This window comes from Mugil cephalus, chromosome 7 (assembly GCF_022458985.1).
Source record: "Mugil cephalus isolate CIBA_MC_2020 chromosome 7, CIBA_Mcephalus_1.1, whole genome shotgun sequence".
Classification (NCBI taxonomy): Eukaryota; Metazoa; Chordata; class Actinopteri; order Mugiliformes; family Mugilidae; genus Mugil; species Mugil cephalus.
In genome coordinates this window covers 15,753,039-15,777,465 of record NC_061776.1, presented here as the reverse complement: position 1 = coordinate 15,777,465, position 24,427 = coordinate 15,753,039, and the positions used below count along the sequence as shown (strand labels likewise).

General features: G+C 41.5%; 2 protein-coding genes across 4 annotated transcripts in view; both read left to right on the top strand.

Annotated features, from left to right (window-relative positions):
- Positions 1-1,891: 1,891 nt before the first annotated feature.
- prtfdc1b (phosphoribosyl transferase domain containing 1b) lies at positions 1,892-10,813 on the top strand. 2 transcript variants are annotated; one of them, XM_047588419.1, is made up of 9 exons: positions 1,892-2,053; positions 2,253-2,359; positions 3,108-3,291; positions 3,987-4,052; positions 6,785-6,802; positions 8,398-8,480; positions 8,679-8,725; positions 8,879-8,955; positions 10,100-10,813. In XM_047588419.1, the coding sequence occupies exons 1-9, from the start codon at positions 2,006-2,008 to the stop codon at positions 10,145-10,147; spliced, it is 678 nt and encodes a 225-aa protein (XP_047444375.1). In that variant the 5' UTR covers positions 1,892-2,005; the 3' UTR covers positions 10,148-10,813. The 2 variants fall into 2 exon arrangements, with proteins under 2 accessions (XP_047444375.1, XP_047444376.1); XM_047588420.1 differs by lacking the exon at positions 6,785-6,802.
- A 1,552-nt stretch (positions 10,814-12,365) lies between these two features.
- The window catches only part of arhgap21b (Rho GTPase activating protein 21b), a 32,164-nt gene continuing 20,102 nt past the window's right edge, over positions 12,366-24,427 (top strand). For both annotated transcript variants that reach the window (XM_047589254.1, XM_047589253.1), the window contains exons 1-5: positions 12,366-12,579; positions 13,484-13,684; positions 19,549-19,731; positions 19,905-19,926; positions 23,864-23,956. In XM_047589254.1, the coding sequence (XP_047445210.1) occupies positions 13,613-13,684; positions 19,549-19,731; positions 19,905-19,926; positions 23,864-23,956 (370 nt within the window). In that variant the 5' untranslated portion in view covers positions 12,366-12,579; positions 13,484-13,612. The remainder of the gene's footprint in view (positions 12,580-13,483; positions 13,685-19,548; positions 19,732-19,904; positions 19,927-23,863; positions 23,957-24,427) is intronic.

Sequence of the window (24,427 nt, the reverse complement as noted above, 5' to 3'; positions counted from 1 at the left end):
ACAGTTGCATGTCTGACAGCATTACTTTCATGGCAGCTGAATATTCATAATTGGCCAAACAACAGGGGCGAGGGTATAAGGGAGCAGTTGGCGGTAAAGTCTGCGGACGGTCACAAGCCTTGACTGCTGAGCGAGTGTGAAATGCCAAAGCCAGACTGCTCCCCTGCACCCCGAGGGCAGCCAAGGAGCCGGCCTGCTCTCACCAACAGAGAGGGCATCAAAAACAATCTGACAGGACTTCATCCAGAAACATCTCCTGGCCTCTGCAGCATCACTCCTCAGTGCCGCGGTACACACTCAAGAGCACGATTATTCCAGCGTGCGGCCCGCAGCTGCATCTCCGAAACATCAAGTGAAATAAGTTGAGCGTGACAAAATGTGTGTCTAATTTATTTATTTTTCGGGGATTTTGTCATGCAGTGTAGTTTTAACACCTCCCCCCTCCTCCGAGGTGGTGACACTGTGCAGGCTGATTGAAATCTAATGTTGCTGTTGACATCTGCCTCCCCAGCTGTCATTGTGGCGCTGTTTAAATTACTGCTGCCGTGGAGGAGCATGGGTGGGTGGCCCAGACACCTTGTCTCCCCTTCTCAGCAGAGCCTGGCAGACTGCTCTAATGTGCAGTGACACGGTAGCCCAGACCCTGCTGCTGCTGCTGCTGCTGCTGCTGGACACACTGACCACACAAGTCTCTGGGTCGCTCATCCGAAATTCACTCGTTCACACATTGTCACACAGATGCAAATACATTGTGCATAAGAGACAGGGTGTGGCATTTGAACCTCCAAAAAATACAGCTCTTCCTTTTCTTTAGTTTTGGAAAAATATGATGTTCAAGGGGATGTGTGAATTAAAAAATTATATGCAATTGTTCAATTACATTAGAAACAAAGCGACTGGATCAGAACAAAAGCAGTGCATGGGGGAGGAAAAAAAGTGTTCGTATGTTTCCACTAGATGGCGACGTTTACGCACTTTTTATAAGGATTGAGAGTGTAAGGTGTTTATGTCAAAAGTCAGTGCGTTTTATTGTCACATGTGTAGCACATACAGAGGACTGAAATTTGCGTTACTCCAAGACTGCAAGTCAAACACTAAAATATATATATAGAGAGATTTAAAAAATATATATGTCAATAAATATAAATATAAAAACTAAATATAAAACATAAAGACATTGCATAAAGGAGCTGGTGCAGTTTTGTCAGTAATGACAGTGAGTTTCCAGCAACAAGAACATCACACTACAGTCATCCCTGCAAAAGCATGAACTTTCATTATGCCCCTATAGGTTGATCACGCGGTCTACTGCTTCCCCTTCCAGCTGATCTAGCATTCTCCCTCCGTGAGTGTGTGCTCATGAAACAGATGACTCTCTCTCTCACGTGTTGCCGTGCACCTCTTCCCTTCAGAAACTGCAAAAGCTCAAGGATGTTTGTTTGTTGTTGTGCATAAACTAGCAATTCTGCGCAATGCCGCGGCGTTCTATGAGCACATTGACAAAGCTGCGTTCCCTGCTCATCTGCATTTGTTTCAAAAAAGCTTTCCATTTGTTGTCATTCATTAAATAGTTTACAACTAAATTTTATTAGGCGTAGTTAGAACAACTCTGTTGCATTGTCCATTTTATTCCATTTTATTCTGCTATGATCAGATAGATTTTTGTTGTTTTCCATTACTTTTACACTTTCACTAAAGGCCTTTTCTTGTTGGTTTATATCTAAATGAAAGTCTTACATCTTTTTTTACTCCCAGCCTGTGAGCGTCAATAAAATGAAAAGTGGGGCCCCCCTGACAAGAAGCACCATGAATACCAACGCGTAAAACTTGTGTTAGAGCGCCCCTGACGGCTGCGGACCCGTCGCCCCGCAAACTGTTTGATGGTGGCGGTGTTCAGCATTCCTCCACCGCGACGCTCCTCCTCTTACAGTGCCAAATCCCCGTGCAGACTTGCGCCACTACTTTCCCCAGAACAAAAACCTCCTTTGTGTCGCCGGAAAACAACATGGCTGAAGTTGCCGTCCAGTCCGAAAGAAGAAGCGAGGGGATTGTGGTAATTAGATGAGAGGGGCTCGATAGGGGGTGGACACAAGAAAGTTGTCCGCACATGGATGCACGTTCTGCGCGTTACACTACTTATAGACGTCAGCACGTGCTCCTCGTGCAGACGTGACGCTTGCAACTTGCAAAGCTTGCAGTCTTTTGCTACTTGTTGTCGATCCGCGGCGTAATGTTTATGTTTCTCCTCTCAGATTAGTGATGACTGGCCAGGCTACAGTCTAGACCTCTTCAGTTATCCAGCCCACTACTCCGGAGATTTGGAGTGTGTCGTCGTTCCTCATGGCGTGATTATGGACAGGTACACATGACTAAAACTTGATCCATCGGAGGGATCATGGGGAGATTTAGGGGAAGTCGTATATTTCAGTCATTACATGTGGTATGATCATACAGTATAATGATGTTTATACAGTCTGTGAGTATGATCTTGGTGTTTTTTCTACAGAAATCTGAATGTGAACTGGAGAATATGAAATAGTGCTGAGATTGATATACATTTGATCTAATACAGTGTTTTACCATTAATTATTACACAAGACAAAAGTGATAACATGTAAATCAAGAGTTGTGCATTCAAACACATGAAAGTAGGTAGATACGTTTCTTATTTCCTGATAACTTTAAATGTATTATGTGTCCAGGGTCTCACGGATCTCAATTTAATTCACATCCCGTATGACCAAGAACATCAGCACCATAATGAGTTTACTAATAAAAATGAATTAAATTAATATTAATGTATCAAAATGGTTGCAGATTTGTAGTTATACCTACAACTATTATAATAATTTTATTCCACCAAAAGTTGTATATTGATTTACTTTAGTAAATACAGTGCTGCACTTGTTATTTAGTCTGAGACCGTACCTTTCTTTACTGAATTTTATGTATGACCATAAGACAATCGACAAACAAGAGCGAAGACATGCCAGATTTAAACATCACTTGTTGTCCTGGACAGAGAGTTTGAGGACAAGCTGGCCCAGAAGCTAAAATCGCTGCGAGCTAAAAGCTTTTCAGCTCTCACTTTGTCTTGTTGTTTACAGGACGGAGCGCTTGGCTCGAAACATCATGGATGATCTGGGGGACCATGACATCGTGGTGCTGTGCGTCCTCAAAGGAGGCTACCAGTTCTGTGCCGACCTGGTGGACAGGATCAAGGCTCTTAGCCGGAACTCCAACCGCACGATCCCGATGAGGGTGCACTTCATCCGCCTCAAGAGCTACCTGGTGAGCCTCGGCACCGCTGAGCAGAGGCGCACTCGGCCGCTGACAGTTTGACTTGAGTGGTGTGTTTGGGAACGGAGAGGCACTTTTGATGCTTAAGATGATCAACCGTCTCATGACTTAGTCAGAAGATGTTTGTGTGAACTGTGTTTTATACAGTATTAAGACAGTGGGATCTTTGTGCAACTTCGCCTCAAATGTGCAGTTTTCATGTGGTCACTGGATGCCTGTTCAACGTTAGTGACCACATGATATTATGTTATTGTGTTGCTCTGTAATGCACTCGCATATTGAAAAGATCTTGAAATGGAGCTGTATTCACACTGATCAGCCATAACATTATGTTCAAGTGTGTAAAATTATGTTGGTGCCACAACGGCCCCTCTGAAGGTGCCCTGTGGTATCTGGCACCAAGACATTAGCAGCACATGGTCTGAGTCTTGACTCCCTGACACCTTTCTGTCAGAACCAGCATGAGCTTTTCCAAGCAATTTGAACACATCAGCACTGAGGATAAAATATTCCCTTGCTGCCTTATGTGTGGTGCTGTCATAATGGTATGGCTGGTTGATGTATAGACAAAGTTATAACTGGATATTAAATAATAAAGTAAAATTTTCACTATAGGATACCATACATCATTCCTTGTATTGCGACAACTCTACAAAACTGTGAAATATTAATTTATCTTTCTACAGAATGACCAGTCGACGGAGGACCTTCACATACTCGGAGCAGAGGACTTGTCCTTTTTAGCTGGGAAGGTATTAATTTAACTTCTCTCACTGAAAACATCAACAGGCATCTAAGTGAAACATTATCATAGCGTGCTCTGCCACGGCAACGGAAAAACACCAAAGTGGCACGGAGCTTGTTGATAGACTACAGCCTCAAGAGGGCAGCCTTCCCTCTAATCTGCTGCCTCCCCCTCCATCCTGAGGAGATGGTTCAGTGCTTCCGTAAAAGAGATCAAAGATGACAGCTTCTGACAAACCCAGCGGTGATCAGATACCAGCTGTTGTAATGCGATTGCTTAAAGGATTATTGCACTTTATCTCGGCGGAAACTAAATGTAAATTTAATGTAAATGGGAGGATGTAGCGAGCACGTATCGCGGTAGATCAGGAGGATGACAGTGATCTAGTTGCTCGCTCTTCCCCTGGTTGTCCTGTTATCATGTTATCAGAGTTCATACTCACCGAACTAGGGTGTGAGTTGTTGCTGTAACTTACCTCTTATACCAGCTCCTAAAATTGTGACACCGTACAGACCGAGGGTTGCATGATGACCTCTGGAACTGGAAAGAATATCTGTTCTTCCAAGTGTCTTATTTTTTGTTTGTTTTACCTGTTTGGCCATTCATATATGATATAAAATAAAATAACTAAGCTAAAGGAGTAAAATAGTCTTTCAGTGTAATGTCTGCAAAAGAAATACTTTTTTTGGCTTTACTGAAAACTAATTTGAAAATGGTAATAATTAGCTTTTTCACGTGCATGTAAACGTACTGACTGAAAGTCTGAAGCAGACCAGTGTTAACGAAAAGGGACAAAAATCTAGGATGGCTCACTGACGACCAGTTGTCCAAAACGACAGACCGCTAGCTTGCTGTGTCACAGCCTTTAAAGCTACACTGCAGAACGTCCGCCCCCCCCCCTCTGACAGAGAGAGTAATTACACAAACTCTGTTGATTGTACGTAGCTTATGACGTGTAACTACAATTTATCATTACTCAGTCCTTCTTTCATCATTCTCCTCTAATAGGCCACATCACTGGTGTGTTTGTTCTGGCCATTGATTCAAATATGTTTTTAATCTGTAATCCTTTGTGTAATCACAGGTTTCTCTATTTAATTATATATTATTGAACTCTGGACTCACCATGTGCAATAATTTCTGTGCAAGAATTTCCCATTGTGCAATACCCCATATTCAATGTTATTATAGAGCAACAACTCAGAACACAGGTTCACTTATGCTACATATATGTTTCTTATATTTTTACATTCTTTTACTTTCTTTTCCCCTTGGATCAATACAGTCATTCTGACTCTGATTCTGGATTATCACAGAAGGTGAAAGTTACATTCACATCTCTGGATTTTTGTACATAGATGCTATCATACTCCTAGCTGCCTTAGGCCTCTCCGTCTCCGTAGCCGCCGTTTCTCCCCTGTTCAGAATTGGCAAACCAGGGTTGTTGATCAAAACCATTACGCCATTCAGGAATGTTGCCACAGACTCGTGAGCTAAATCTCCAGTACGCTGCCAAATACACAGACGTTTACCTGCCGCCGACGGCCTGAGTCAGCGTTGTGTGAACCTATTTGAATGGAATAGACGCCCATGTAAAACTCTGCGCTTGTACCTTTAAGAACTTAAGTCTGTGATCGTTTGCACGCCTGCATCTTGTTGTTGTTCCCATACATCCGTGCACATCTGCATGTGCTTGCATCACCTAAACCATTACTACTACGGAGCCATAAGTCAACGAGGGTATTTTTAGGAACATGTAAATCAGCTGATCTGAACACTTGGACACACCCACACATTAATGTGATCTGTGAGCAGGCGTGGCACACACGCCTGGAACTTGAATAGGATGTGAGGTAGTAAGCTTGAGTCACCGCTGGCTGCTTTCCTCCCAGTATTTCAAGTCTGCTTGCGAAATCCCTGATCTCCCTGTGATGTACGGCTAAATTTAGTCACCTGTTTGAAGCTGAGCGACGCTTCCCTGGAAAATGGCAACTGCGTGACAATGCGCAGAGTTCATTTATGCCTTCACGTCCCCACTGCGTAGTTTATAAGCGGTCGCTTCTCCCGATAACATGCACTATACAGCTCATTCTTTTGTGTTTCTCTGCAGGGTTTACTGCACTGTAAATAAGTATGAATAATGAGGCCTAAACAAAGCATGGCTGCACACTTAGGTGAATCATTTGTTTGAAAAGTAAACGTAAAAGTAAAGAGTTTTATCTTGACCTACCTAAGTTTAAATGATTCTTAGATTCTCGTCCCTTAATATAGATCGTGCCCAGTTGTCTCTGGCCGATTAGACAGGCATTTGCAGAATTTTAGCTATTTCACTGTGGCATTCAAAGCAGGGCTGTTGACACACACAGATCTGCAATCTATATGCATCCCTGCTGCTATTGTTCATTGTGGATAATCATTTATATCATGCCGTGTAATAAAATCCTCATGATGATAAATGCGGCTGGGTGTGGCTCAGCTGTGAACTCATCACTTCAATACTTCTGCTTTTACTCATATCCAAAACAAGAAGCTCATGCATCATGATTTCCTTTTAATTCTTACTTCAAGGTCACAATTTATCACGATTTGGACCTACACAGCTGTTTTACATTTGTGAAAGTGTTATCTTGGAATGTGTGTGTGGCTGATCAGAGGATACAGCAGTTTGTTATCTGTTTCTAATCAGGAATAATTGTTTGCTTCCCTCCCTCTGTGCTCCCCTCATCACGCTCACATAAGAACGTACTGATTGTGGAGGTGAGTCAGCCATGTTTCTACTTCTCTATTTTTCCTCCTCCCCCAATGGGCCTATTGTATTTCTTGTTGTTGATGGGGATCCAGGTCAAGAGGAGTCATTTAAAGTTTTTTTTTTTCTTTTTCTTACCCAGAACTTGACTTCAACATGAGGGAACTTTTTAATTGTCTGACCTATATGTGGGAAACCGGAGAGCTCTTTTCCATGACCACAAACTTTTCCTAGTTAGCACAATAGCTCCTATAATGGGTGCACTGGAAAAAAGACATGTACAGCAAAGAAATGAATGAGGTCACTCAGCGAGTATTGTTCCTGTAAACAGGCTGCACTACAAGTCAGTGCCCAACTATTTGAAGAAGCCTTCACAGTTAAGTCAATGACTATGACCACTACTGCACCAACGGCCTTTATAATATTTTCAAATGTTTTTCCCCCCGATATTTTTACTCTGTTGTGTTTTTTGTTCTTTTTAAGCTGAGGTTTTAACTAATATTATTATTTAAAGACTGAATCATTTACTACATATAAGGACACAGTGGTAGCTGAACTATTTTGGTTCACTCATTTTTGGCTGCAGTAGGAAGTATTTTTTTTTAAAAAAAGTTGAACTCTGATAAACTTGCTGGAAGTGACTAACAAGAAGATTATTTAGCAGCCATAGAGTGACATATTTTCCCCGAGACCGAACTAGAGCTAAAATGAATCAGGTTTCAAAGATTCATGTATCTTAAATGGTATGCCCTTCAAACCCAAGTCATTTAAATTGCATTAAATTTAGCAAAACATCACCAGAATAACATTTTAGAACATAATCAAATAGACAATAAAAAGAGAAGAGTTACATAAGCTAAATTTCATACTTCTGCTTTATTACTAATAGACTGTGTATAAAAAGATGATTTATCTCTGTTAAAATCAGCAGTTTTTGTGATGTTAAAAAAGTCAAAGATTAATTGTATGAGAACTTAAGTACATTTATTTTAAAAATTGCAAGATGTGCCAAGCTGACAGATTCTCATCCAGTGACCAGTGCTGTCATAAAATCAAAGGGTGCTTCAACACAGCAAGTATTAGTTCAGGAGTGTGCACACATATGCAGTTAGCTTATTAGCTCATTCTACTTTTTAATTTTTAGCTTTTTCTCTATCACATATGGTTACTTTCCAGTTGGATCAGTTACATCACTCTTTTTAGACCTTCTGTAGTTAAAAAAAATAAAAAACCACACACATTCCAAACTGTAGTGACTTTTCTTTCTCGGTTCAACCCCTGTTTACATCCAGTCACAGCTGAAAAATGTCGATGTGAGACACCGCTCCATCTGCATGTAACACATGTTGACTTAGAGTGCACTAACACGACCCACCAAACTTCTGTGGCTTTGCTCCACCTCTGCTTGAAGCCCTGTTCTAATGCAAGACGTCACATGTAAATTACCACATGTTTACTTTGAAATTCACCGTTTTTTTAAATCAAGTAAGTGAAGTCATTTGTAGAGAGAGCTCGTAGTTACGAAAAATAAGTACAGTGTGACGATGAGTGGACAACTTCCCTTTTCCTCCTCTCTCAATCCAGCTTTTGTGCCTCTCTCCTCCAGGCCATCGTCGGCACTGGGAAGACGATGAAGACTCTCCTGAAGCACGTCGAAGGCTTCAGGCCCAAAATGATCAAAGTTGCAGGGTAAAGATGTCAAAACATGCTGCTTTGTGAATCACTCAGTTTCCACCTTCCAGTCTAGACACACGCAGACAAACAAAGACGAGAATACGTGGCGGAGATGTCAGGTGCTGCTGTTTCAAAGTGAATACTGCCACTTGAGGTCCTACGTGGCGGCGAGGAATGGACGTTGTAACATAATCTGGTTTTGCATTCTTTCAGATTGCTGGTGAAGAGAGTCCCGGATAGCTCAGCGTGTGTTCCTGACTGTATGTACCCAACCTACCCTTTCATCTGCTTATGAGTCAGATTTTCATTCGCATTAAAGCAACTGTTGCAGCTGATTAGTCGGTGTGTGAGTCAGTCATCTGTGGGAATATGTGCAGGTAATGTTCCTCTTTGTCATTTCATTTTATTTCCAGACGTCGGCTTTGAGATACCCAATCGCTTTGTGGTCGGATACGCTTTAGACTACAATGAGTATTTTAGAGACCTCAATGTAAGTCAATGTGTTTGTGTTTTTCATTGGAATCAGTCACTGTGTTTACGTGCACAAAGTATTTGTCTATTTGTTTTTACCACTGCTACGAAAAAGACAATATAACCATTAAGCTCTTTATATGTCCGTGAAAGTGAAGTAAGAAAGAGTCCGTTCACACTGATCAGCCACAACATTAAAACCACTGATGGTAGTAAATAACATCGACCATCTTGAGACGATACAACGTTCTGCTGGGAAACCTTTGGACCTGGCATATGTGTGGATGTTACTTTGACATGTACCACCCACCTACACCAGACCGAGCAGCCCCACCCCATAGCAATGACACTCCTTGATGCAGTCATCAGCAGCAACCATCCCCAGCAGGAAGCGGCCTGACGCAGGCACACACATACAAAAACAGTTTAGGAAGAACTCAAAAAAACATGAAAAACACCACAGGGTGTTCACCTGGCCTCCAAATTCTCTAGATCACAAACTGATCAAGATGCTCTGGAACAAGTCTGATCCTAAGAGACCCCTCCCCTCAACCTATAGCACCCAAAGGCCCCCACTAACAACATTCTGTTGCCAGACACCGCAGGGCGCCCTCAGACGGTCCATGTCTATTCTTTGATGAATCACAACGGATTTGGAGGCACAGGGAGACCTACACAATATCAGGAAGGTGGTCATAATGTTACGCCTGGTAGATATTCCTGCTTACATGCAGTAGATTTCCCACTGGTAATGGAACAAGTGGCAACTTCCTTTGCTGAAGAATGCAAACCGAAACTCTGAAGTGCCAGAAACTTGGCATAAAAGTAATGTGTGAAAGTACCGTCTTGGTTGAAGCTGGACTTTATTTTGGGTGTCCATACCTGCAGTCAATGGTTAAAAAATCCCAGTCGAGACATATGCTCCAGTAGCGCAGTATCCATGTCCAAAGCATGCTCCACAATCCCAACTGATCGATATATACCTCTTGTTTCCATCAGAAAGAAAGCCTAATTAAAAAATATCCTAAAGGAATATTCTGTGTACATGGTGGAATATTTGAGTTACATGCATCAAATAAAGATGTTTTTGTGTTGGATGCTGTGGAACTTGTTCGTAGTCTACATTTTGACTGTGTTTTTTTTTCTTCTTCTTTTTGTTTCAGCACATTTGTGTGATCAGCGAAAGCGGGAAGATGAAATACAAGATTTAAAGAGAGGAGCGAAAAAGAAGTGACTGTCACGCAGATGTAATATAACAGCAAGCCCAGGCATTTCCCTAGAGATGGCCTTCACTTACAGCTGCTATCGTGACATCTGATCTCAAGCATACCTGTTTTCGCTATAACATTCCTTCTAACAAAATCTAAATTTAACGACGCAGGCTGTGATTTAACTGGTAGTTTTATCAAAGTGAGTGCATATCTTACCCCGTTTTAAAAGTTGCACTTTTATTCCCTGCGATTGCAAAAGTGGTCCACGTGAAAAAAAAATATTTTAATATTGGGAAACCGCAACAGTGGTGTTTTTTTTTGTTTTTTTTGTCAGACTTGAACTCACACACCATATCAGTTGTTCTGATTCATCTGTGAGCTGTGAATGGGTTGCTCTTCGTGTTTTAAAGTCGTTTTAAACAACATAGGAGCCTCTTGAAATGAAAGGGATTCATTTTTATTTGAAAATTTGTGCTAGAATTTTAAATTTTCTTGCCTTTTGACGTTTCTTTAGATAGTTATGTCACTGTTAATGCTCAGGGGCAAACAACGTAGCGTCGTCACCACTAATCCCTCTACCTCGTTGTTTTTTTTTCCAGTATGCCATGTAGGTTACTTTTTCCATTTCATTTTATCGTTCAACATACAATAAAGCCTTTTCTAACATCCCTGTGTTCTACTACTATAACTACTATCAATGTACCCTCATATTAGAAATGCATTTTTTAGTCAAATTAATTTGAAGTGGTTCTCCGGTTGAGCTCACAAGATAGGGAGGCCTTGTGTAATATGTTTTTCTTGGAGTGATGATGTACAAAGGAGAGCTCTGAGTCTTTTTTATGCAAGCCTGGGATTTTGGGTTGGTGAGCTTCATTCCACAGAAAACTGGCTCCATAATCTCCGACTCCAACTCTAAACGTTCTGTTAGGATTGCAGCTTTCTGATTCTGTGGACACCAGGTCACCGTCAACTGCAAATGAACCGGTAAAAGCAACAAAAGCAAGCCTGTTGTGTTGAGCTGCTGTGCTCTTTGTGTACACCTGACATATGACTCCCCAGTCTTTAAGCAGGGAACACAAAGTATAAAGACAAACCGTTTTTTCTCTTTTACTCTAAGGATCTTTTGGGGATTAAAGTGATGTGAATGACCTTTTGCCGGCATTGAGCTCCAACAATAATGGCTTGTTGGAGCTCTGCGATTCAATCGCATTATTACGAGCTTTCAGTCGGTACATTTAAGCTGTGGTGGAAGAAAGTTTCTGATCTTTTTCCTGAGGTAAAAGTTAACACCACAAGATTATTGCATGTGAAATTGTCCCCTGCATATATACTTTAGTATTTTTACTGGATTATTTGATGCCTTAACATTTCTGTAGCTAGTTTTATGAAACTAATAGGTTTGTTTTGTTTGTTTTATAATCTGTCCAGTTTACTCACGGATGGACTTAATTATCTTCATTATTGTTTGTAGAAGTTGTCTGTCTGGGAGGCACAAACGAAATTACAAACTATTTTCCAAAGCTTATATCCACAGTACACCCACTGGAAGTAGAACAGGCGGGACCACAGCACAGCTTTGTGAAAGTCTCCTCCCTAAACTGACCCCTGCAACAAAAGCCACCAATCCCAAGAACAGGTGGCCCCTTATGTTGGAGAGGCATAAAAGGGACATTTGTCAGGGCCCCAAGAATCGCAGCACTTATTTTAGTCCCCAACCACAAGCTACCTCTGAACATGCGATGTAAAGGAGTGTCAGTGTTAAGGGGTTTAAATTGAATTATCTGCTTTGGGGCAGAGGGGCAGCACTATGAGAGCAAAGATTATATGCTGTGTGAACTCACATTCCACATCCACTGCCATCCACATGCCAGCCCAGCTCGACCTCACTTTGAACCAGGACATGTGACTCCCCGGTTCACCCATGTTGTGCATATGACACCAAAGTCTTCGGACATCGTTTTCAAAAGACATAACTGAAACGCTGAGACTCCGCGCATAATCTATCAGTGTTGTTTACACTTCATCCTCGTTGGAGACATGTTTTACAGCCTCTACGGCAGTTCAACTAATCGCCATTGGAGCGGTTTTAAAAAACACCACCTCTTTTACAAGCGTTGTGGTGGCTTTTTTGTAAGCTCGCAGCTGATTGGTCCGGGCGAATGCAGCGCCGCTCCTGATTGGCTGAGCGTGTCCTATTGACCGAAGGTGGACTCCCAGAGAGTCGGAAAAGAAAAAAAGAATTCCAGCCGCAAACGGCACCATGCGCCTGTGGATTAATCACCGGGAAGTCGTTAGTAGTCTAACTGTATTAAATTATGACAGCGCCTGACCACACAGGAGCTCCCACGCTATGTTTTTACATCGTCTGCACGATTTTAAGGACAACCACCCCCGCTGTTCCCAGCCGTGAAGGACGCTGCTCAACTACACAGGTAACTTTGTTTAAACTCCAGCCGTTAGCAGCCTGGATGCTAGTCGCTAGCAGCCTGTTGCCGCAGTTAGTTTGCTCGTTGCTTTTTGGCTACTTTACAACCTTTAACGGGCAGCGTTCACAAACTACAAAACGCAGGGGGGAGCCCGCGGGGTCCTGTGCGGACTTTCGGACCCGTTTAATCGTGGTATTTTATTAAAAAAGTAGCGAAGGCAACGCTTTCTTTTGTTGAGCGCCGGGGAACAACAGGTCGACACGCTCCGTCCGTGCCTCAGTTTACCCGTCGAGCTCACACAAGGATCCGCGGTAACCCTCTTTACAAAAAACAAAACAAAAAACTTAATTATTGTTAAAAAATAACCTGAACAAAATAAACATCTGTAATCCGCTGCTCCTGTATGTTTTTATGACTTGTTTATTACTGTGGCGGACGTCTGCCTCGCCGTGCCTCCCCTCTGTCGTCCACTTGTTGCTGGTCATTCATTACGCAGCGTTGACTGTGCACGTTGTTGTGCTCCAGGCTGTTGACAAGAAAAAAAAATTGCTCGCTGGTAAACAAGTAGTGGCTGCAAGGCTTGTCACAGTGCTGCCTTTAAGATGTCCTCAAAAAGTTAGATCGAGGAACGTGTACTTTTATCACACTTTAACCTACTCGTGTTCACGTCGCATCATGCAATGTTGCACATTAGTATTATTACTCACAGTCAGCCTCTTAACACGTACCTATGTGTGGAAACAGCCCTGATTGTCCAGAATTAGGCGCAGATGGTCAACTATTATAGACAACGAACAACTGAGGCGTTGATCCACGTTGACTGAGAGGCAGTGTGAGATGCCATGGCTGTGTGGATTCACACACTTGCCCCTCGAATATGCACTAGTAACTTATCTCTTATCCCAAACAGATGGACTAAGAAATCCCGGACTAAGAGTGGAGGTGTGAATCTGAGTGGAACGTATTTTTCCTGCACCCTGTCTGCGCCGCCTTTTTCGATGAGGACATACGCAGAAACAAGGATTTTAAGAAAAGTTGAATGATGGCATCACATTGGATTCCGTCTTGCGAAGATGACGAGAAACAGCGAGCGAGATCTTCTTTCTGTGAGGTGAGCCGCAGCTCTTTGTCAAGCGAGGATCTTGAAAGTGATATTTGGGGGCCAACTGACTACCGTCTTTCAGTTTGGTTTTGGTGGGGGAGTAATTAGTTTGACACTTGGGACCAGCTGTTTGTGCTTTTAACAGCTCCTGTCTGATTGTTTAGTTGGACAGTTTAGCTCTTCTCTAACTACAGATATGGTTGCTGTCATCATATTATTTTTTTTTTTTAGTTCTTCCTATTGTCTCACGTGAAAGCAAAGGTTGATCTTTGTGAATGTACAAACCAAAAAGAGGTTTTAGTCACAGAGCAGCATTTAATTAGATCTCAAATTTTAAACAAACTTATCACTAGTGGATGTTGGCGCAGACAAAGACGGCCCCAGTTTATTCAAGTCCCGTCTTTCAGATTTTTAAGCTGTGACCCCTGTGATACCAGACAGGACACCATCTGCTCCTCTGAAAGCTTGTCGCCCGAATGAAAAACCTTCATAGCAAACTAGGTAGCAACCCCTGCTCTTTGAAATGGAAGGGCACCTATTTATAGAATCTGTAGCTTTCTTTGATTTCCTCCGTCGCCTTTAATCTAATATTCAGCTCTTCATTTCGGCCTGCTTCTTTCAGTGTAAATTGCCTGTAAATGAGGGATGTAAAGCTCATTATGTTGTTACTTTTAAAGGACTGGTTGCATTGATTTTATATCCTTGGAGGTGCTCAAGGGTCCAAGTAATGCATCATAAGATAGTAAACTAATTAGAAAATAACAGAGAGACACTTACTAGGGTTATTTTTAATTTATTTACAAAGATATTTTTTTTTTACCTCCAGAAGCCTCTGATGAGTTATTATTTTTGAAAAATTGAGAACTAAATTGAGGATAAGAGTGTCTGTTTGATATGAAACACAGACGAGAAGTGGCCTGTGAAAACACCGCACACTGGAGAGACAGCTTGTGTTTCAACCTTGTTTTTTTCTGCTGTTTCCGCAAAGAAAAACAAACTCACATGACCTGCTTACTTTTGTTATTGTGCCCACCTGGATATTAGTTACAAAACGGGTTGAATTTATCTATTTTACAGCAATTTCTGTGGCAGAACATTTACACGTATCCAAAGAAAGTAATTCCAGTAAACATACTGATGTCAGCACTGGGAAAATGTTATGTTGCATAACTTCTCAACACATGACACAAGAAAGATCTTTTGCAAAGTGCATGAGAAACGTGTTTAGAGTCTTGTGAGGGAAGGCATCCAGTACAGTGTGATCAGGGTAAATCCTTCTTTTAGTGGTCCCTCTAATAAGACTACCACACAAACCAATTCATGTGCTAATTTTGAGCCGGAAACCCCCTGGAGTCTCTGGTCCTGGGATTTTCTGGAAGCCATGACACTGTGAATTTAATAACTTGTTTTTTTTTTTATCTAGGTGAATGTGGATTTTTTTTATAAATTAAAAACTGATGACATCAGTTTATGGATATCAGTTGCAATATTGTTTTATTCAGAGAAGGCATGTTTTTGTAAACAATCATAGATTACTGTTGCAGATGTAGTGAAACCCTTTGAAATTCCCTAACTAATTTACTTATAAGTAATGGACTATATGTGGTAAAGGTTTTTTTCAGTTTTATTTTGTCTGACTGGTTCTTGTCCAAATTTGTACTGTGATTGAGTGGATTCTCTTTTGCTTTATTTTTTGGCCTATGTTTGTTTAAATATTAAGGTGGAAAATACGTGATTACACAATGATGGAAAATCATAAATCATCCTTTATTTAAATCCAGAACAGTGGTTTCGTTTTAGTTATAGATGCCTTGTCTGTCTGTTTATCAGCTGAACAGTGTGAGGTATTCAACCATTGCAGCTGAGTCCAAATAGACAACAGCTGACTCCATCCTCTGCTTGGATTGCTCTGTTCAAATATTGAGTTAGCAACGCAAAGATTTTAGCTTGGGTGTTGATTAGTCTTCTGCTGTGTCATTCAGTCTCTGGTTGGATTTTGCAATGGTAACATTTTCCTTTCATACTCAAACTACTAGAACAACAAAAATGAGAAATGGATTATTGTTCTGTATGATGTAGCGTGATCTATATTTAGCACTGTAGGGGGCTATTGATGAACAGACTCCCCCTGTCCCCACAATCTTGGCTTCATTAAAGCTCAGTCAGCGTTTATCTCATTTAGGCTTTCTGTCTTTCACAGAAGCCTCTACGCAGGCATCGTATCTGATGGTAATCGGAAGGGAAGATTGGGCTTCAATTGGATAGAAGAAGTCTGTTACTTCCTGTTGCATTATGGTTATGTCTGCAGTGTCTCAGGGGAAAACGGAAGAGATGGGCTATGTCATCCAGGCTTTCCTCGTCGTGCACATTCAGTATAGTGAAACGTCCATGTCCACGTCTCAAATGGAAAATGAAAAAATGCCTGTGACGTTTTTGTGTCTTGTTTGAATAGCTCATGCTGTAGTTTGAGTCGTGAGTCATTAGAGGAAAATTACATAAAGGGCATATGTCAAAGAGCCGACCGTTTTCTTTTGAACAACTGCTCATCAAATCTATTCCTTGCCATCGAAAGAATGGCCAATGTCCCAGTGTGGTACGTTAACCTATTTACAGTATATAGACAAAAATGTGTTTCATTCACAGCTTTGGTAAAGCTTTACTCTTTACACTCTCAAGTTGTTGCAACATTTTAGAAAGGCATACATAGCAGCAGCCAGAGTACTCTTCTGTCCGGTCCATGTGTTGCAACTAGACGTGTGGCGTGCCCAAAACACACCATGTGCAGACTGAGTAATGATACTCCTAACCTTGTCCTGCACTACGAGCCTGAAACGCCCAGGGCTCACCGGTGGCCCTCTGTGTCATTATCTCTGGCGTTTCACAGCTGAGTGCTTGGTTTGGATGGGATGTGGTGTAGAATTTAGCGGCCCACGGAGAACTAGGTTTCTAAACACATTTTAAGGTTACGTGCTTGTTTGTAGAGCCGACGTCATGTGGTGCGTGTGATGTGCCATTCGGATGATGTCAGCAAAGGGTTTTTAGGGATACAAGCCACGCGGCGTGGTTTCAGAGTAATCTCGTAAAATTGGAGGTGGAAATTCCAGTTGCTTTGTAAGTGTGTGTCTGGCCTGTGGATATCGTAATTTGTGGTGTGTAAACAGCTCTACATGTGCAGTAGTTCCCAAGAGTTTTCGGGGTGGTGTTGATTCGTCTGCTTTCTAATCTCTCTGCTGTGGGTGAACCGCTGATGTAGTGACCTTCCAATCTCAGAGAAGACGACCAGATGCTGTGGATGTCTAATATTACTTCAAAAACTGGTAGAAAAATCAATAGCTCTTTCGATTTTGTTTCAGCGTTGATACATTTGTAAGAAAATATCTTACACTAAGACTTATAGCTATCTGGATAGCTCAGTGCGGTGTGTTTTAGGTGTTGATATGTAGTGTACAAGATAATAAAAACCCCAGTTCTACTTATTAATTCATTATCTTAGGAAATGTGTAAAGGATGGAGACAGGGATAAAGATGATTGACAGCAAATCAAGCATCTCTGTCATGGTCCAATGTGTCAACAATTGTAGAAAATTATTCAGTGATTCTTGACTGCAGATTAATACACATGGTGGTGCGGGGTGTAAATGCTCAGTAGAGCACAATTGGTTTGACACAATAAACAACAGTGGCCCTGTAAATTATTATAAAGGATCGTGTTAACCAACTTGGCAGCGTTGCTTATTGGTCTTTTTAATTGTATTTGGACGACAGCAGAGTTCTACGGCACACAACAAAAAGCAGACGTGTATCTTTTTTTTTTTTTTAAAGCCTGAGCAATCACGTCAGTGTTAGATTTGTTGAGTGGGAACCGGCGTCTGGGGATTAAAATCTGTGCTCCTGCCCCGAGACACAGGCTGGGTCACCTTTCTTTTCCATCAGAGGAAACAAATGCCTACTGAAAACCTTCTCCCAGCTGCCTCACCCAGTGCAAATATCAGTCTGGCATTCTTGTGATTCATAATTGGGTGAGAGGCATTCATCTGTGTGCAGGAAACATTAGGTGTGTATTTTGATGTGGGTGTTTAATGTGGTTTTCTTTGTAGCCTCTTTTATGCACAAGTCATAGTTTTTTTTGCTCTTTTATGTTGTCATTTTGTCGCCGTCATTAGAAGGCAATAATTATACCTCGTCTACCAGGTTCACACTGGGATCTGGTCTATTTATATGTTGTTACGGTATTTGTTTCTTTTAAAGTTTTGATCAAATGATGGAAAGGGAAACCTCGAGTTAAATGCTGGTCTGGAATTTATTGACCTGCACTATGCAAGTGGCAATGATAACACTGCGTGGTATTCGTCTGTCAGGAGGCCCGCACCCCCTTCTGTCGTGCAAATCTAAAGATCAGAGGGTTTGAAGCTGCCCCGTGCACTGGCTGCTAAATCAGATCCAGCAGACTTGGACAAGCTTGCCTCGGAGACATGAGGGCAGCAGCACAGGCATTTCAAACATCCAGTTGATCTGTGTTCATATCACCGGAGCTCTTCTCTGAGTACGCATTCAAATGTTCCCTAGTAGTTGTGAAGACACCCAGGGCTCGTACAGACACAGGCTTAAACATGGAAGTGCAGCTATCACGAAACAGCCAAAGCTCGGTTACACACTGCAAAACCTGTTCTGCAAGTTTCATCAAAACGCACGGGTGTCATCTGCACCTGCAGCGTTTTCCCAGGCAGCAGTGCGGTGGTGTACATCTACATTCTTTATACGTGCTCAAGACGTGGAGTTACCAAATACAGTGAGATTCTTAGTCCCTTTCAGATATATGCAGCTGAAAAGCAGAAAAGCTAAGTTGTTGAAAACAACTTAGTTTATAAGCACTGCAAAGTGCACAGTAAAACATGCTTTAACTTGGTGCGCACCCCCAGGCGCAAACTATTCCCAAAAAGCAATTTCGAGTGAGACTGAAATGTTCAACCTGTGACAACGTCTGAGACGTTCGAATGGATGTTAGTGGTTTTAAGTTGTTTTTTTAACGTGGTTTGGTTCCTCCGCTTCTCTGTGCAACAGCTGGCCAAAGTGGGAGAGCTGCTCAGATTTATTTATTTCTCTCTCGGTTTACACAAACTGTCAAACGTGCAGTTTAACAAGCAGCCAAACTCTTGAAAATACTTAGTGTTTCCTAGGCTGTGTTAACGTGTTTGCAATTCACTGTGGTTTTTCTGACATTTTACTAAACATATAAGTGCGAGCAGAGATACAGTCAGTGCAAGCTCATCAAATTCCTCACATTGTGGGGGAAAGTCTATGCTTCATGAGGGAGGAGGGGCAGGGGCTGGGGTGTGAGACAGTGTGAGGATACGTTTGGTGTATTTTTTTTTTTTTTATGTGGACGAGCTGAACGGAGGGTTTCCTGAAAGCTGCGCTGGAACAGGGAATATGATATGGGGAGATCTGTGAAAGGGGGTGTTGCTGCACTCATGACACCACAAAGGTGTGAGGCTATAAATAGCCAGTAAACACAGGAGTGGGTGTCCAATGCCCTGAAGCCTGACACACTCTGCTCCAGCTGTGAAATTACTTGACTGTAAACTCTGTACAGCGACTAACGACTTTCAAAAAGCCCGTTCTCCTCTACACAGCGTCAAAGTTTAATGATGCATGCATAGTGTAAATAGAAAGGGGGGAAAAAATGTATTTGTTGATGTGGATCTGCTTCAACGTGTAGTGAAATCCTTCATCTTTATCTTTGGATCTTACCTCTGGGGTTTTCCAACATTTTCGATTTCAGTTTCAAGATTTCGTAGCTGCACATTTTTAGCAGGATTTTTTTTGGTCCTTGTGAGTTTTGAGTTCCTTCTTCTATCTCTTTTCGTTTTCAGAGTGACTCTACAGAGTGGAGGAGCTCGGACGATTTCTCTGCAGCGCAATACCCAGCGGAGGAGGAACCCTTCTCATGGCCGAGGCCGAAAACCGTGTGTTTATGTCGCACGTCCCAAGGGTTCGGCTTCACCCTGCGCCACTTCATCGTGTACCCACCGGAGTCGACCATGCACTGCTTCCTGGTAAATTTCAGGATCGTTTTTGTTATTGCACCGGTCAGAAGTGTTCATGAACTTCATGACTGTTGATCTTGGTATTTATCACACAAGATAACACTGAGTCAACAAATTTCCCCATACTTGAATTCTATGACCATGAGCAACAAAGTCACTTGGGTATTTTTGTGTTTTTGCAGGAGGAAGATCGCGGCCACAGAGGTAAGCGAAAAAATACATTTTTCTCGTTCTTCTTAATTCCTGCTCTTCAGAGCTGCTGAGTCAGAGCAGTGCCTCCTCTTCTAATGGCTTATAATCCGTCCCCTCTTTGGCTCTTTCTGCTTCCTTATGTGATGAGAACAATGTTGCTCCAGTGTGTCATTGACCTTTGTGGAGGCATGAAAGGTTTGGTCAGCGCCACCTGTTTCTGTCCTGCACTGACCTACCTCATATTGTTTCACTTTGTTGTTCTTGCTGCTTTTCCCCTCTCACCATTTAAAAGGCTTCCCAAAAAGAGACGGCCTCAGTTTTTACCGGGCTCTGTGCGTTTTACCCTTTTTTCACTAGTTAGCAAAAATATTCACTTTATGTCTCATTTTAGGAAAAAGGGTCACATAAATCTTATCTCAAATACCACGAGCAATGTTAATGTTCCCTAAAATCCCATTTCGTCATATTCAGCATACACCCAACATACTAAAACACTTACGAAGAAATCCCACAGGCCAGTGAACATAGTGAAGATTAATGCTATAAATAACAAATATAACATATAACAACAAATAACAATACCTTTTGATTAACTCAGAACTCATCAGTTTTCTTAATTGATTCTCATCCAGAGAAAATACGGTGGTAATGTGTTTTCATTAGTTTGTCTTTGATGGTCTGTTGGATGACAGTGAACCCAATCCACATTGTGTGTACACTACACAATGTGGATTGAAGGTAGTCCAACCTTGTGTGATGACTGTGAGGTCACACTTCAGTTTTTTTGAGGGATTACCTCCTGGTTCAGCAACGTGTTGTTATTTGTTGACCATGTTAACTGGACTACATCTGGGTGGATGTCAGTCATTTCATTAGACATTTGTTGTATATTCCCTGGAGAGAAAAGCTGTTGTGCAGGAATTCATCTCGCATGTGCCGAGGAAACAAATTCCTGTAATGTTTTTGTTTTCATTACACGAGGAAACCCCCATGAATTTTTTTCATGGTTGACAACGTGTTCAGGATAAGGCTCGGTGATACTATTAGTGCTGGGTGTCGCTACTGATTTGATTCAATTCCAGTTCACAAGGTCCCAATCTGATTTGAGCCACTTCAGTGTCAAATAATTTTACCTTAAATTAAGTCTAATATTGTCTTTGATTTCAGAGATTTTTGGCATTACCACAAAATGTCACCTCTAGTTGTCAAATCTCGCATATGGCTTTATTCAGCTCTTCTCTGACATCATACTTTTTTTTAAAAAAAATCCAATCAGATCACAGCAAAAATTACTAACAGGAAGATGTGAATCAATGGTGTATTCATTGGGAAAACCACCAAAGTCAAGTATCTGTATTTGTATTTTATTTTATTTTTTGCCAAAACATCTGTGTGAAAAGTCATAAACTTTCAACTCACATTAAATCAAACGTGATTTATGTTTCCTCCCTAAACTAAAACACTGTAGCCGGTGTAGGCCCTTCATCTGGAGCTCTGCTGCTTAGGACTGTGTGAACCGGATGACATGAAACTGGCAGAATCCTGGCAGATTCATGAGTCACCGCACAGTGACTGGTAGGCAGCAGGCCAGACCTCAAGTAAAAAAGACGATGTGAGATGATTTCACTCTGACTGGGTCAGGACAGTCGCAGTTTCACAGCAAAGACACACAAATAAGCAGACGCCACAAAAGAGAAACACTGATGTATTTTTTTTTTCATAAATCTCAAATTCATAATACAGAAAACATACTGTGTTATGTACTGTATAGTTAACTGTACTAATTACTGAAATAAACACGTGCAACACATTTGGAAAGAACCCAATTAGTAGGAAAACCAGAATTATTTGTACTGGAAAAGGCAGCATTCACATGGGAGAAAAACATCAAACAGTAGTATAGGGAAGGTAATTAATAGGGTTTTTCACAGAGTGAACTTAATGATTTAAGTCGCTCAACACATATATATACATATATTTGTATGATAGATAGTCCTGTACTGTATCTAACTGGACGGAGTTAAGAGCAGGGTGTGGCGGGAAAAACAAATAATTCCCAATATTGCAGAACCATTATACTATGTTAAAATATCAACAAAATAAGTTGACCTGCCTCTTTTGGGAACACTAACGACTAAAACTAAAACATTTGCTGTTACGTTTGGTGTTTTTTGGCAGCTGTGTGTGGTGTCGGCCTGTATATTGCACTCGACAGTCCAAACTTTGGAAACATGACTTATCCCTCTTGCCCTGTTTGTGAGTAAGATTAGTGACGTGATCGTATCCCTGTTGTTTAGACACAACTTGTCTAAACAAGATGATTTGTGGTTTTTATTCTGAAGGACTTTTTTTCTTTGAAGACATTGCATCTGGATTTTCAGCATGCAGTGATTATCTTATTGTATTAGACTCTGCTGCTTTCCAAGACAGTGCTCCTCTGTCATGACTCTGGGGTCAAGTTGGGATCAGTAGGGACCTTATGTTTACTTATAAACTTGCTGCTCACTTTCACATCAGGAACATCTGCTGCTTATTGGGTATCGGCATTTGACATCGTATTTTTCAAAGAGTCTTGTTTAGGTGCAAACTTCTCTCCCTCTGTTTGTAAAGTGATTAAAAAAAAACACAAAAAAAATCATTTACTTGGATAGAGCCTCTGCAGTTTTAAAGGTCAACTCCAACATGTATGTACTCAACACTGAGAGCTGAAATAGATTTGATTTTCTCATCCGCCTTTGGATAGTAATCATTAAAAACTGGATTCCTCAAAATGCTGGCAATATTTCTGAAATGGTTAGGTGCCAGCAGCACTAGTCAGAAGGTGGGTTGATGGGGTGTTGGTTCAAGGCCTAAATAATTTATAATCGTATTGCTTTTTTTTTTATTGAATATTGTGTTCAGTCCTCCACTGAGGAAATGGAGATGCAGTCCTACAGTACGCCACCAGAGGGAGTGGATCTTACAGCTCTGTAGTAGTACAGTATTACATAATGTGGGAGCCCAGGATGTGATTCTGTGTGAATAATCTGGTGTGTGCAAAGAAAGAAAAGTTGAGTCACAAGTCAGTGTCTGTTTGTAAGGTTCCAAGGTTTAAAAACCATTGCAAAATAATATCATGCCACTTGTTTTATTGTGGGGACCATGTACCAAATGTAATTGATCTTTGAGTTTCTCTACTTTTTTTTAACATAGTAGCTTTTTTTTAACTATCACAGATGCTCTCATGCCGGCATTCCCTACCCGCTGTTGTTTGCGAGGGATCTTGTGCTGACTCACGACCAGAATGTTAACTACAGAGGAAAGATTTTAGCCAGTCTTTGGCTGTGCCCAGAGCTATTTCTCAGTTTATAAGGAAAGAGTGGGAGTTGTGCAGCTGAGCACAGTGTCACTCTACCATCTCTCCCTCTCGCTTTCTTTTCTTCCCTTTTTTTCCTGTGGCCATGCAGCTGCTAGGAGACAGGAACAGCATGAGCAAACAGGTTTTTCCTCTCTTTAGCAACTTTTACCCACACAATTCCCATCCATTGATTTCTTTTTCCCAACCCTCCAGCTAAGTAATGATCGTGTCTATTCGAAATCGGACAAGCACTAGCCAGAACACAGCTTTCATAAGGTCGATTTACATTCTTCTAACTTATGACAAATTTCCTAGATTCTGTCTTGTGTTGTCACAACATAATGTACTGCTCTTTGTTGCTCATTGGCGAGCTAGTTGTTATGTGTTGGGTTTTGGTACAAGTGAAGGGCTGTAAGTGTACATGCAGTACATGGATTATAGTTATATTGATATTTAACCTTTTTAGTGAAAAGGTTTAAACATTTCTTAAGCATTTTATAAATCAACACAAATGGAGAAATCTTGAGTCATTATGCCATTTGTCTTCAGTTGTTATGTCTTTGCATTGTACACGAGATGTATAATTTATGCTAATTTGTCTGCTGTTGTCAGGGAGACCACGGAACAGGCTGGAACCGATGGACACTATCTTTGTGAAGCAAGTGAAGGAAGGTGGCCCTGCTCACGGAGCTGGGCTTTGCACAGGTAATCGTCAGTCCCCCTCCTGTATTCAACAAAATCTCCTAGAAATTGTCTGATCGCTTTATTTCTTGAAAGTCATGACAACAACAGAGGCACAGTTCTGTCAGTCAGAACTCAGACACGAGTTGAGTCTTTACTACTCTACGGTATTGTATTGTGACTACACACAAAAAAAGCGGAGAGTGCCGTTTTAATTTGCGACCTGGCTGTACTTTTGCTGTGCAGCAAAACATCAGCGAGGACATTGAATATAATACAGAGCTGCTCTCCTTCTCTGCGGCTTTTTGATGATTTGGGCCTTTTTTTCCTCTGCAGCAAACTTGAGCCACATTTATTGTAAACTTGCAGTATTTGATTTATTTTAGGCTATTTGCTTTCTCCTGAAGCTCACACTTCCCCTTTGCCATGAGCATGGGCTGTGTTTTCTTTAGTCAAACAACTTGCAGCCTTGTGCCCAGCCCCTCTGTCACTGAC